At 35.3% G+C, this 16,010-nt stretch overlaps 1 protein-coding gene across 14 annotated transcripts in view; it reads left to right on the forward strand.

Annotated features, from left to right (window-relative positions):
* The window catches only part of LOC137293506 (echinoderm microtubule-associated protein-like 1), an 81,674-nt gene that overhangs the window by 41,055 nt on the left and 24,609 nt on the right, over positions 1-16,010 (forward strand). For 5 of the 14 annotated variants that reach the window (XM_067824096.1, XM_067824100.1, XM_067824091.1 and 2 more), the window contains exons 2-5: positions 4,010-4,153; positions 4,475-4,712; positions 6,060-6,089; positions 15,372-15,397. In XM_067824096.1, coding sequence (XP_067680197.1) covers positions 4,010-4,153; positions 4,475-4,712; positions 6,060-6,089; positions 15,372-15,397 — 438 coding nt within the window. Of the gene's footprint in view, positions 1-4,009; positions 4,154-4,474; positions 4,713-6,059; positions 6,090-10,179; positions 10,319-12,249; positions 12,298-15,371; positions 15,398-16,010 lie in introns of those variants that run through there. The other 9 variants (XM_067824092.1, XM_067824086.1, XM_067824090.1 and 6 more) reach the window with 4 other exon arrangements.

The raw sequence follows: 16,010 nt of genomic DNA on the forward strand, positions 1-16,010 counted from the left end.
GACATCATTTCCCTAAGCCCTTTCCTGGTGTGTTCATTGTGGACATAGAACTCTCGGTTAATGTGGAAACTTAAATTGATATAATGCAAAAAGAAGTTAATTACTCCAGATATATGTATTGTTTTGACTATAAATCTGCTTGATAAAGATTTCTTATGATGAAAAAAGTGGAAGACACTTAATTTTTGTTTAAACTTGGCCTTGAAATGCTGAATTGCAGTATTTACAGATAGCAGATATTGGTATACATGTGTTCTCTGCTTGAATACCAGCACCCAGTTTTCAACCCACAGGCAAAGAGGGAATGCTTGATCTTTTATGAAGATGCATTGAACTACATATCTGCTGTGATCTCAAAGTGTGTTAAATCTTTGTAATAATAATTAGAAAACCTCTATCAACATTGGTGTCCTTAAGCATTCTATTTATCTTCGAGACAGCATGTTTATTGGGATGAATACAATACACCTGGTTGCCTGATTTAAATATTTTTTCTCTGTCATTTGATCAGTTTCCCATTTTCCATTTCTTCTTAGAATACAGAATATCTGTTTTTTAAGTAGTATGAATCACTGGCTGAACTGATATACAAGCAACACTTCCACTGCTTAATACTTGCACGAAGAGGTGGAGCATGTTATGAACACAATCAGCCTGCTTTTTGATATACCACTGAAGGAGATCAATATCAGTATCTACCGGTCTGTTAGCCAGTCACACACAGAACACAAGAACACCTTTCAGAGGCACTCTGATCAGCTCAACCTGTCCATTCATTGTGTGTACCCGCTCATTCAAACATGTGGCTTCAATTTTCCCACAGACTTGACTAAGTCGGGTAGTTGTGACATGACTCATTGGTGCAAATTCTATTCTGACTAAAAGCTTCTACAGTGCTTCTTTCTCCCAGGTGTATTTATATATTATGGAGGTCAGAATTTGAAAGAACATGCGTTGAAAAAAACAAAGACTTGTGATTTGTTTTCTCTTATTTGCTACATTGGGTATTTCACGCTGATTGCTTTCTTGTGTGAAGGACGTTATATAATGGTGTGATATTTTCGGTGTAAATTAAGCTTATGCTCATATACCTGGTTTAAGATTTTGCGGAATAAAATGGATGATTGTTTTGGGAACAGCTTGGATGATATTACAGGTAGGTACATTTGTTTGTCACTTTTCCCTATGCTTGGTTTTCTTACCTTTAGCGAAGGGTTTACTTGCAAAGAGGTACAGGGTTTATACAGTGATTGATGGTTTAGTCTCAGAGAGATGTATGGTAGTCTCAGACAGATATTGTGTTTATATACACTATGAGATAGTGTTTACACACTCTGGGATATTCTTTACGTACTGAAAAAATGTTGTTTACTTACAAAAGGATATGGATTTTATACACTAAGGTATGGAATATAGGCTTGAAGAGATTTTTCTAATATGGAGATGTATAAAATATGGGATTAATTTGCCTCACTTACAGGGAGATATTGTGTTTACTCAAGGAGATATATTGTTTACAAATGTAACTTTTAGATCCTTTCAAGGGCCTAGCATCGTGATTCTAGCATAGTGATGGTATAACTGCTGTGTACAGCAACATGCTGCTGTGTTTAGAGGAAAAGCTGTGCATTGTAATTTTCCAAAGGTATTTCCTGGCCCTGTTGTTTGACAAACCAGATGTTGACTGCTAGTAATGTATCAAGCAGTGATGCATAAGACAGGTGTCCTCTGTTATTGATGTGACTGAAACCAGAAAATGTCATGCAGTTATTGTATAACATGATACTGTTTTCTATCTGAGAACATAGACCAAGATTGGCAGCCATTTTCTAAAACAACACAGGTATGAGCGAGTAAGTGGATATTGATCTGATCCAGATTATGCAGATACTATCTGAAGCCATCTAATTAATGGTAGGAATCAAGATTCATCTTACACATGATACATTTACATTTTGCAAACATTTCAAGTAGTTCGAAAATGAAAATGATATCAGGAAGAGGTTTATTTACACACAAGAACAATAAAATTTTCTGCCATGATATCTTTAACTTACTATGTTTACACTTTGTGTACAGTGATTTCTTAGGAGAACTACTCCTGGGTAAATTGGTACTGGTAGTACTGGTATGTCTAATTCATCATTCAGTCTATAAGAATAGGTTGTAATGCAAAGTAGTATAGCACCTAAGGACCATGATTATTACATATGGAGAATGTCTCTGTTTCACTGGGCTGCCATTGGATTGCAAGGTTTGTCCAATTGTGTGAATTTCTTCTGAAGCAGTTCACATGAGGTCTTATAGTGGCATTTAGAAGTGGTATACATAATCAAGAGAGTTTTATGGATGTCAGCATTACAGAATATATCCTTTCACCTTCATCAGTTGAATAGGTAGTGAGTAAGGCTATACTTCAAAACATGGTTGTTTCTCATAATAAAGAGTTGACATGCTTAGTTTCATATTCATTTAACAGGTATTTGGGGATTTTTCTAGAGCGAAAAAAATGTTGAAGTGAGAATTGAGTACTTTCTAACTCATAGGTTTGGGTGTGACCTATTCACCTTAAAAGTCTTAGTTTTCTCCTTGTCAGCAACTTGATGGATATGGTGGTTTGGCATGGTGGCATTTTGGTAGCATGTTCACATATGTAGTTGAGTACAACACTGTGCATGAGTACATTATATTTCTGGTCCAGATTGGATTATTCGAAAAAACCTCTGACCTAACAAACACTTAACACAACATTGAGGTCTTTGGATGACCCTTTGAAAATATATAGAAAATAGTACCCGGGGTGGTAAGACTACAGAATACCAGATACCTTCCACCATCTTTTAAAGTATACGAGCTAACCGTAAGGTTTAGGGTTAGGGTTAGGTTTAGGGTAGGATTTAGGGTTAGGTTTAGGGTTAGGGTGATGTGACAGTAAACAATGTGGCTGGTGGGTGGCAGGTATTCTGTACTCACGAGGTCTCATTACATATGAATTGTGTGTCCTTGATACGGTATTGACCTTGCTTTTGCTCACTCAGATACCACAGGAAGGTCACGAGTTTCATATATTTCATATGTGATAAGACCGAGTATGGCATTTTATTTATTACCCACATCTTACATGCATTAAATTGACGAAATTAGGGTATTTTAGTTATTTTTATGGTTGCAAACCAAAACCAGTTCCATAAACAGGCTGTGGAAGAATTTTGTACTGTTGTACACTTTTTCATGACATCACACTGTAATGACATCACCACGCCTTTCCCATTAGTAACCAAAATCATGGTGCACGGCAGTTGTCATTGCCATGTACAGCCACTTACAGTAAACTACTCCACAGGATCCTGTTTCTTGGGTTGCTCAGCTAACATTACTGATGGAAACATTAGGTTTGTGTTTCTAGACGGATATAACGTAACAGTTGGACTTACAATTAAACAGTGACACAGCAATGTTCGCAAAGTTTACATTCCCCACAATGCAAATAAGTAGAATGAATGAATTCATGTGTTTGTTATGAATGGTTCCGTCACAAAGTGACCTAATTGGGAGGTCATCAGTTATCCAATATAATCGTTAGAATCTCAGGTCGAGTTGTTACGACACAGGTCAGTGTGGTACAACACTCATATCACGTACGAGATTAGCATGCCTTTGAAAAACCTATGTGGGTTTTTTCTTTTACTGGTGATTTTGTTGTTTTTCCCTCCTGCTTTTAGGTTTTCTGTGGACAAAAATTAAAATTGGCCTGATATTATTGCCTTTTACTCTGTCCTACAAATGTTGTCCATTATTAGTGTGTTTAGTTCAAAATGGATCCTCAGTACCTTATCTTTGTGATGACCGTTGGCTTGAGAATCTACATTCAGAATCTGACATTATATATGCCACTGTACCATCATGACTTTAATTGTTAGTCAGGTTTCGTGTGATGCATTATGTATATTGTGAACTGCAGTGTTAAAATTGCTGGTTCTCCCACTGAAACCTTTGCTCGGTGTTCCAGATGGGCTTCTCAGTCAGGAACAAGAGGACCTGGTTGACCGAGTGGCCTACCTAGAGAAGAAGGTCACGCAACAGGGAGATGAGATTGTCTGTTTGAAGAGTGCCCTCGCTGATGTCATACGTAGAATCAGTCAGTTGGAGTCTGGTAAGCTGAGGAATTAATTGGTAAAGTCATCTGTGTGTTCAAAAGTGTGTAGATTCAGTCAGTTACATTTAGAAGCTGATGAAGTTGTCCATCTCAAAAGTGCCAAGCTAACACTGAACTCTCAAACTGCAAACTCTAATGTCATCATTTGTAATCACTAAGGGTTATTTTGGTAAAAAGAGAGATAACTTCTAACAACTAATTCTTGCATTAGATCATTTCTAACAACTGATTCTTGCACTAAAGTCTTAAAATACTGGTGATGTAAAATACAGCCATCTGGTCAATGGGAGATAACTCTTGCTTACTTGTTGATTTCAGCTCCCCCAAACCACGTTCTGCCATCAAAGCCTACATTCAGATCACCTCGTAAATCTGCATCACATGAGAGAAAGTCTCACCTGAATCCCCTGGAGAATGTGAACCTTATCTCACATCGAAGCACAACCCCACCACAATCACGATCCTACCATTCTTCTAGAAACTCAACCCCTCTTAAGAAATGGTCCTCTCTGTCAAACTCAGCAGATCTTTCCAATTCACAGATAACTCCAAACAAGTAAGTTGTTTTCGTGTTGGCTGTATATATTATAAGTAAAGTCAGTTGGTAGCTGTATTTACTCTAATCATAGTCAGACTAGGCACAAAAAATCTTGATAATCTTTCCAGTGATTTTAATGTACTTGCACTGGTGTTGAAGTCTGTTAAATCATTTGTGTTTCTGCACTAGGCCATAATAAATTCATTATTATTTTATAAAAAAAATGTCTTCAAAATGCATTTCATTATATCCAAGACTCTACAGACACAGAAAGTTAAATTGTTAGTTTTAATTGTACTTAGTTTTCATGTTTTTAGATACAGATAAACATGGTATGCAGTTTGTAAGTTTTCATGTATAGGTATACATTTTAGATGTGAAATTTAGCTGTTAGAATTATCAAGTCAAGTCACTGTGGAAGGATTCTGAAATACCAAATAACACTAGATCACAATGGAACATTTCAGCATAATCCACTGTGTAGGTTACTGCCTAAAAGATTCACTTTTTCTACATTCTGAAAACAGATGGAGTATTGATTCTGGATCCGATTTACAAAATGTACATGGTTTGCCAGACACAGGAATTTACTAACTTTCATACTTAACATGCAATTCATCCAGAGACATTTTATGTCCACCAATGCTTTTTTAAAAAGCTACAATGTAAAAAACAAAATACCACCTGCCTCATCATATTTAATATTTTGTGATGAAAATCTAATGATTAATTTATTGTGGCCTTTTCAATATCTACAGTTTTATTTCCTATTGACTGATGTCTTATTGTTAAATGTTGTAGGCTTTGCAAAGCATGTTGATTATCTCTTAACTGAATCATTGTGTACATGATGGTCTGACTTTTGTCACATTGAAAAGCATAGCTGCCTAATATGTTGCAAATCTTGAAACAAAATTTTGATCTATGGTTATGAATATTTTGTGTCTGTACATGATGTGATTATGTTAATTGATCTTCTTTTTTTTAGTTCAAAATCAAATGATATATAAAAGCAAAATTTAAGTTATTCTTGACGCCTTTAGACTTAAGTGAATGCTTTGTTGTAATAATAAACAACAATATTTTGGGCATTAACAGATACCAACTGTGTTGTCACAAGAAACTGAGAATGACAATATTATCATCAGTTATTGGTGACAGCAATGTCGTCATCTTTTATCAATGTCATCATCTTTTTTTGGGGAAAACAACATTGCCATCAGTTATGGTGACGTCTATGATGTCATCAATAACAGACAACCATGACAAGATTCAGTCAACAATGATTTCTTCTCTGATGCACTGTGTTTAATGTATTCAGTGTGTACATTTGTGTTTGCCTGATAATGCACAATTTGATTACAGGAGACACAACCTTCAAGCAAATGGTGACAGGTACATGCTTGTTGCACCTTCAAGCTTACATTGGAATGTTGGGGGGCATCTCATAACTTCTCAGAATATCTTCAAATCAGTATTCATTGTGATAATATAGAATGTAGTGTTTTTTAAGGAAATAGTTTTTTATTCCAACCAGATCATTTCTCTCTTTAAAACATCAGTAGCCTATATGATACTTCAAACATTTTATTTTCAGTGAATCTCCAAATTGTGGTACTGATTTTCATGATCTGGTTTTTGTCTTTTCTAAAATGTGAGTCATAAATAGACTTTTTGTGAGTTAAGGTAGCTAACGATTGTCAATATTGTAGAATTGAAATCTACAGAAAATGAACTGCCAAGGTTTAGAGTAGCAAGAGTTGGAAATCAGTTATATTTTGATGAAACAAGCATACTTTGACTGCTGTAAGGTGATTATTGGTGGAGATATTCTGAGCTGGTCTGATTTGCTGCCATCCCGCTTCACTTGTTATGAACACTGATCAGACGTCATCCATGGACAGACACCATGGTGTAGTTGCTATGTTACAAAGTGTGCTCCGTCAGTATCGCGGTGCAGTCAAAACATCCATTGTCAATGATATGCTTGATCATGTTCCCTTCAGTGAAACTGCTGAAGTTGTTCATCATGCTTGTGTCACATGGCTGAATATGTGTAATCATAACTGGAATATGCTGATTGATGTTTTCCTGATCCAGAGTGAGCTCAGTTTTATGTCACAATCAGCAATATTCCAACTTTATGGCAGAGGTCTAAATAATTGAGTCTGGGCCAGACAATCCTGTGATCAACAGCATGAGTATCGATCTACACAATTACATGAGCTGCTGAAGACCAATTCTAACCCTGATCTTCATCTGTCACCTCTTACGACACGCAGGGGTTGCTGAATACCAATACCTGGATGTCCATGGGTAGCTATTGCGACAATTGTAGGTTGCTGAAGACCAATTCTAACCTATGTCTTCACAGGCCACCTCTTACAAGATGCATGGGTTGCTGAAGACCAATTCTAACCCATGTCTTCACAGGCCACCTCTTACGAGATGCATGGGTTGCTGAAGACCAATTCTAACCCATGTCTTCACAGACCACCTCTTACGAGATGCATGGGTTGCTGAAGACCAATTCTAACCCATGTCTTCACAGGCCACCTCTTACAAGATGCATGGGTTGCTGAAGACCAGTTCTAACCCATGTCTTCACAGGCCACCTCTTACAAGATGCATGGGTTGCTGAAGACCAATTCTAACCCATGTCTTCACAGGCCACCTCTTACGAGATGCATGGGTTGCTGAAAACCAATTCTAACCCATGTCTTCACAGGCCACCTCTTACAAGATGCATGGGTTGCTGAAGACCAGTTCTAACCCATGTCTTCACAGGCCACCTCTTACAAGATGCATGGGTTGCTGAAGACCAATTCTAACCCATGTCTTCACAGGCCACCTCTTACGAGATGCATGGGTTGCTGAAAACCAATTCTAACCCATGTCTTCACAGGCCACCTCTTACAAGATGCATGGGTTGCTGAAGACCAATTCTAACCCATGTCTTCACAGGCCACCTCTTACAAGATGCATGGGTTGCTGAAGATCAGTTCTGACCTAAGCGTGGGTTCATGAAGATTAATTCTAACCTCCAGGTCCATGGGTTGCCTCTTGCAACAAGCTTGGCTTGCTGACAATCATGTCCAACCCGAATCTTCACAGGTTCTTGATCCAGGCGAGTGAAGGGTACAGTCAAATAAGTGCAGTGACAGCGAAGTCTTTGAATCAGTGTTGTATAACTGAAGTTAACAATGCAGGGAAATAGGGGTTGATAGCATGAGCAACAGTTCTAGTATGTGTACACATATAGCCAAGTGATGAGTATCACCTCATCTATTCAAATTGTTTTGTAATACCAAAATATATCTCTGTTTTATGTGATTTATAAATGAATGCACAAAATGCTGACTGAGCACATTTTGACAGCAATGTTTGATATGAGATGGTACAACAGTTATGATGTCATCATGCAAGAGATGTTTACACTGTTTTCATTAACCCATAACCGACTGGCTGTGTTAATGCATGTTTATACTGTTGTTTTGATACTAAAAACTATGATAATAATCATTTTTAGCCCATGGGATACAAACCATAAAAAGTTTGAAACCCTGATTTATTTTCCTCACAGCAAATAATCTGCAGTATTTCTAAAAGCACAATGTAAATTTCATCCTCTCTATTCTTATTTAGGAGTAGTTTATATGATGGGGGTATGATATTACTTTTACCCTTAGCTGCTGAGGCTAAACAGCCAAGGGTAAACTTGATATTGTACCCCCATCATATATACTACTTCAGGTGCAGGTTAGGTCTAGATTTAACAGCAGTATATTGGAATTTGATGCGAGATTTCAAAGATTAACTTTTTCTACATCGTTTGATGCCATTCATTCTGACACAATATGACAATGTCATTGTATAAATGCTCAGAGATGGATATTATGAAACCTTTGATTGTCCAATCAGAATGATGCATTTTCCAAATTCATGCATTTGAAAAAATTGTATAAAGCAATAATCCATAATATGATTTATGAACATTGCTGAACTTTTGATATGAGCAATAATAACAAGCCCATCATGTTTAGACAATGCGATATCGAACTTCATGATCCATGATCCATTATACAAGTGTGTTTGATACTAGAAATGATTAGTACCAATATGATACTCTCTATAAAAAGTGTAACACAAGGAACATGATACATACAGAAAAGATCAATTCATTCAAAATATGTTTGACTCAGCATTCTGCCCTGGACATAATACGAAGAACATTGACTAGATTCCTATGTGTGTGTGTATATATTCAATTTGTATCGAGTTGTGGATGGTTTTCTGAGACCTTGTCACTGCAACAGGTTTTGTTTATTTGAATATAGCCATTTAATCAGTGAAAATGCATTAAGCGATACTTGCTCATATAATCAAGTTTGTCTTTTGCATTCTAAAAAATTAAGTATACATCAGTATTTTATTCATTACCAAGTTTAAACAATGTTAAAACACAGTAGAAGGAAGACAAAGAATTTCCAGATGAGTATGTAATATTTTAATCTTTCAGAATGTATTTCTTAAATTCTGCAACTTGTATAATGTTATATGTTTCTCTCTGTCTGTCTGTGCTGCATGTATGTTGATGATATTTGGGCTGTTGAAGCTTGTATATCATTCCTTATACAATGGCTGTTGCTGAGCATGCATGGCAGAAAACAGCTAAGCTCTTGGTAGTCTGTCATTATCGGCAATTATCTAAATACTCAACTGGGGATCAGTGATATTTCCAGCAATGTCAAGGATAATTGATATGACTTCAGTCAGTGACAGATATGTTTGGGATTAAATGGATGCACACTAGTATGTGAAACTGTTACCATATTATATATCAGTTCCAAAATGCTAAGAATTTACGAAGTTTAAATAAATACAGAATTATTATTTGTTTCTTTCTTGCCAGAAGTTTCCATAACTTCATAAATTCCAGGAAATTATTTAAAAATTTTGAATTTTGTGCTAGTAATTAATTAATTAATAATTAATTAATTAATAGTGACAATTAATTCATTAATATGACCAATATGATAAATCAAAGTTGTGATATATTAGAGTAAATATTTCAGTGCCTAATTTTTTTTTTTTAATAATTAACACTTGTTAATAGTATGAAATAACTCAAATGTGACAATATTGGTGCTTTTGAACATTATGAAATGACAAGGACTGTAAGAGAAATGGTTATGGTGTGAAGCACATGAACATTCCTTGAGAGTTTCACACATGATTGGGAAAAGAAGTCTCTGAGTAAGTAGTCTTCAGTATAACATAAATCAACTAAATATTCTTGAAAAATGCCTTTTTTGGCTGATACATCATTACAGCCTAAGATAGTTTAAAAACATATTTAAAAAAAAGAACTTAAAACATTTCCCTTTGAAATCTGCTTCCAATTTTATAAGCCTTATAATGAAACTCCTCCCTGTTCTTCATCACTAAAAACAAGTCATGTGACAGCTCAATTGGCCTTGACCCTGGCTATAAATATTTAAGCCTGCCAGCCTCAGGTCAGTTTCCAGCTAGCAGTTGCACAGGGAAGTAGAAGACAGACTGACAAAGTTGCTCAAGTTTGTAAAACTGTCAAACTGATTCAGGATCATGTCACACAGCAAGAGGTAGTATTGAAGGGGATCACAGTTTTATGCATATGCATGTGCTGTCTGAGCATGCACTCTTCATGATGCTGAATGCTGTCATGTTACTGATAATTGTGATATGTATTGAGTCACAGCTATTACACATATTATGCAGCTAATATGACTAATACTTCCCTGGTTCAAGTTGCAAACAAAACTACATGGAGTGCACCAGGCTCTGCATCTCAAAGATAATTGATAACAAATTGGTTGATGTTTGGTATGGTTCATGAATGAAAGTTGTTCAAGTCTAAATTGTGAACTGAATAATAACTGACAGTGAATCAGGTTATTCAGAATGCATTGTGAATAATATTTTAAATGGTGTATAATTTGTTGAACTTGCATTTTTCAATGCAGTCTGATGATATGGGGATGTCTGGTCATGATATTATTTGACTCTGGTTTTTAAATTTGCAAAATTGATGTTTTGAAGATGTATATGAGTATGTCACACTGCTCATGTAGGACTTGTTTATCTATTTCCTGTTATTAAGAAAGTACAAGGACAGCATGCTCAAATAATGAGGAACTTTAACGGTTAATGTTTACACGCAAACTATATATCATGCATGCTTCTAGAATACATATCATCATGATCACTGTGCTGTGAGCAGTTTTACTTGTGAAATACTTAGTGATGTAACGATTGCATCTGTTAATACTTTTGGTTATTTACACGCTGACATGTGGATGCCCGGGTAGGGCTGGGCATGGAACTGAACAAACACAAAACAACAAAGAATAAAGAAACATTGTCTCTCAAGTACCCTCAACATATGTATATACAAGATACTTTACCCTCAATATATACTGAACATACAAAGTTATGGATCTTGAAGTTTTGAGTGCACTATTTCACTAAAAAATAATGATCACTAACTCTTTTGTTCTGCCTTTTTGGTGTATATGACAATGTTTTGCCATCTCATCATTCAACATATATAGGTATAATGAACTAATTCATCCCTCTGTTTATCTATCATGTATATGAATGTATAATCTCATCAGTCAACGTTAAACTGATGTTTTGTCTCGTCACTCAACATATATGTTTTAACATCTGATATATAACAGAGACCATATAAAATATTAATCTCTGTTTATACACACCAATAGTGACCCGCTCATCACTTGTATGTCAGTCATATACATCAGTGTTGTACAGTGTATCGTTCATTATATCCAACACAGACTCATGACTAATGTTGTACCGTCTCACTCCTTGTCGTTGTCATGGTGACTGGGAAATGATATTGTTGATTATTGTTGATGTTATATGTTTTATTCCCATACAGGCAATGTAACTAACCATGTGCAGCACTGTGCAGCAGTTTGCTTCCTGCAGCCAATGGCGGTGACAGTGGCTTATGTAATACCAAAATGTCTCATCTGTGAATATGTCTGGAACCAATTTCTGGAGGCAGTTGGAAATTTTGTGTGTTTTTGGATGCTGGGCAGTTGGATAGTGGTTGGATGGTATGACAGCCAAGATGATTTGAACCATATATGTAGCCAATAACATGTTGAATTACCTGAGCATGACATATATGGTTTTGAATTTACTTGTGACTTGACAAAGTACTCTTAATATTGATTTTAGTAATTTTGGAAATGTTATAGCATATTTTTCTACTTCTCTTGAAGTATCTCAGAGACATAAGCAGGTACATCTATGTACATGTAGTCATTACTGCTTCAGCAAGAGATATATGAAATATCCATATATCCTAATTCACTGTATGTTTGGGTTTCCTACATTTGTTGAAACTTATATTTCTTAAATAACATGCTATTCTTGGAATTGAATATATTCTGAAGGTTTGAACTGTTCACAAATGAGACATTTTTGGTGTAAACAGTTGCAATAAATGAGTCAAAGGTTAAAAATGCTCCTGTTTCTTTTATAGACGTAGCATTTCCCACAGTAATCTGAATCCGCGCCCGGTGATGAAGGGGTAAACGCATGTAGATTAAAGCTAGATATACTCACTAACTCTTATTACTATGGCTACTGGCTCTCTGCTTCTTCAGCACAGGGAAGGATCATGGTGGTGCCAGCAAGAACAAGTACTTTCTCTTAAAAAAATATAGATGGAAAATTAATTAATTTTTAGGTTTTTACAATTCTGAAAATGGAATTCGATAAAAATTTATCAGGACACAATCAGGCTTTAGCAGTAATAAACTATGTCACTTGTTCCTTTGATGAATTTCTTTTACGAATTTTCAACTCATGTTTTGTGAAGGATATCATTAGATGGTACAATGATAGGGGTATCTGTAACAAAAACATGCATGTATATGTACTCATTGAAACAAACACAAGTGAAAGCACAAGTGTTCCCTTATTCTTTGCCAGGTTTCTTCACAAAGTATGTATTGTGCTGTGAATGAAAATCTGGGAATAAAGAAAAGAACACTTGTACTTTCATGTATTCCTTTGTTTGTTTCTATGAGTATATATATGCCAACTCGGAATCATGTTATCTATTCTGTGCAAACATATTCCTCAAGGAGAGTGTCAGTTATTATTATTTTTATCATTTTCACACTGAAGCATAATTACATCAAAATACTAATCACAAATAATTTAAAGAAACATTGAATTTTGTCCACTTTTCCGTGTTCCCAGTATTTTGGCTGCTCTCATATTAAACTGCTTGGTACATGATGTAATGGTCTTGTGTCCCTGGACACAATAGATATATGATCCAAACCCTTCTATTTAGATCGTCAGCATGTTTCATTACTAATTGATAATATTTTTTTATGATTCCAACTCTTCCATTCAGATTGTAAACAAGTTTTAGTACATATTGATTATACAGCATTAATATTAATCTTATACATTTTTGTATTATTTTTATTGTTTTTTGAGTTTGGGTGTAGACATGGTTGGAAAACTTATTATATCTTTACACAAAATGAAATACGAGAGAATGAAAGAGCACCATATCCTTCCCTGTGTCATGATATTTCGCTTCTCTCACATCTAAGTTGAATCGAAGAAGAATTTCTGTTCAGGTGGTTACTTCACAGTGTCTAGCTTGAACTGTCTCAGGGCTGATTTTCAGAGTATTTCTGTGAAAGTCTTTAGAAGGGATTGGTTTTGCAAGATTTAGTTTTTCAGGTCATAGGTTGGGTCTCTTTCATTTCGCATACATTTATGTTTGGTGAACAGTACAAAATACTTTGTTATTTATGTTCTTGTAGGTTATCAGGTTTTGAGATATATATGAATACACCACATGTTACGTTTTGCATGTTCACAAATATGAATTCCATATTAAATATTGATTTTTTACCATTATTTAGAATGCATGCAGTTTATGTTTTATTGACAAATACATTTGGCTTATAACAACAGTAACGTATATCAAGGGAAAACTCACAAGGTGTCCAATTTCTAGAACTTTGAACAAAATCTAAAATAATTTCATTATCTTTTATTTTGTTTGTTCTGGGTTTATTTTTTGTTTGTGATTAGTCAAAATCTTTTTGTAACTGGTGTACATTTCTAATCCAACACTTTCAAATTCCAGTAGAATGCATGTAATGGTGCCACGAAATCAACCTCTGATGACCATCACACTTGTCATGCATGAATATCCCAGCATGCTTCATGAATATCCCAGCATGCTTCAGTCACGTCCATTCAGACTCTACACAAACATAACATGCAAAATTGTGTTAATATTTTACACTGCATATATGTATCATTTGATTTGTTTGCTTATTTTATCATTTATTTTAGATTCTATTTTATAGACCTGTGATAATTACAAATTTCTTGATAAGAATCTGCTTAACTTTTTAGAAACTAGAACAGTTGGTTATTAATATTTATCATCTGAGGTAAATCTTGGAACTGACTTCATTGGCAGTCTAGGACCATCTGTTGACAAAGCATGAAATTTATCAGTTGCTTATGAACATTTGCATATTGTTTAACACTTATATAATGTTGGTAGCAGTTTGGCTCAAATGGTTCTAGAAATCAGGCAACATTAATGTATAGCACAGTCATTTGGTGAGCTTGTGACCATTCTAGTTCTTATGTAGTGGTTATAATGCTTTGAAAATTTGTAATTAAAGGAAAGAAACAATCTTTTGCTTAGAAATTAACCCAAGCCTGTTTCTAATAAACCAAGTTTGAACAAAATCTGGTGTGGTTACCTCCCTTGACTTTTATGATCCCAAACATGGGTGATAAATAAGCCCAGTGGTCACTGCTTATGATTGTTGTTTTTAAGATTTGGGTTGAATCTCCACATGAGTGCTGTGTTGGATACTCATTCGTTCACCGGTCATGTTCTAAAGCCTTGATTTAGAATTTCGATACAGATAATGAATGCGACAGTGATTATCTTGTGTTAATTTATCAGTGTTGTAAAAGAGCTGATCTAGTTTGACACTTCGAAAAACTTATGGCTGTAATATCACTTTCAACAGCAGCTCTATACCCAGCCATTGTCTTCATATTATGATGAAGTCTTCGATCTGGATATAGGTTAAAACTAGGAAACCAGTCTGTTTTTCATTCATTCTGTTTTCACTGACATAAGAGCAATAACAGTATTAATCTAGAGCTGATACTGTTTATACCTTGCCTGTTTGGTGTGCTTTAACATGGACAATAAAACGGTAACATCAGCTAACACACACATGTAAATACTGCTAGATAGCAAATCTCGACTTCTTCTTATGCCCTTATTTAGCTAAATTGTTTTAGATAAAATCACCAACACCATCGCTGTTGTCAGTGTGGTATTGTTTAATAGCATTTCATAAATGTTTTGTGTTCTCATTAGATCAGCACCTAGTCCTTTGTAAAATGTGCACAATGGCATCAATGCATCTGTAAAGCCTCATTAATATTCATCGGAAATGTCAGTCTGGCAATTAGGGATATTGTGTTGTTATCATTTACAAGAATTGAGCCTAATAATATATGTCTATATTCATACAATTGGGAACATGTAAAGTCTTCAGCTATGGTTTGCAAATAATTTTATTTTGATTTTTTCAGTTCTCGGGAGCCTGTTTGGAATACAGGTAAGGATTCATGTCATGTATATTTGTTAGATTATGTAAGTGATAATGTCTTGTGACATCACAGTTAGATACAGTAACATTTTGAACACAGTTTTAGATTATCAGTGATATTGCACTCTATGTTAAATGTTTATGTGCCAAAAAGGTTATGGTTTGCAAGACAAACATGTAGATTTATGTATTCACCAACTTCTAAATGCCTCTCAAGAATGTCAAATATCTACATTGTTTTCAAAATGTTCAGTGTTGATAATGAAATATGGACACCTTTTTTTGAAATGCAGTATTGTTTTTGTAAATATATTTTTAGCTTGTAAGAATATTGGGCCTTTTTCTGCACATAACCTTGATGAGGACATATTATGAACTAAGTATGAGCACAACTGTGTATGCATGCAAGCACTTGCTCATGTCTTGTAGCCATTGCTTGAATTCTCTGAGTTGATGTAGTCTGTGCCTTTAACGAACAGCCTAGGTTTTGAGGATATATCAGATCGGAATATCAGGTAGGGCATGGAATAAGCCTTTGTGAAACTCCATAAGCCGTAGCTGGCACATAGTCTCATTGGGCATCTGATCAGTTTCATCTGGTAGGTGTGTCTATTGAACATCC

Source organism: Haliotis asinina, chromosome 8 (assembly GCF_037392515.1).
Source record: "Haliotis asinina isolate JCU_RB_2024 chromosome 8, JCU_Hal_asi_v2, whole genome shotgun sequence".
Lineage (NCBI taxonomy): Eukaryota > Metazoa > Mollusca > Gastropoda > Lepetellida > Haliotidae > Haliotis > Haliotis asinina.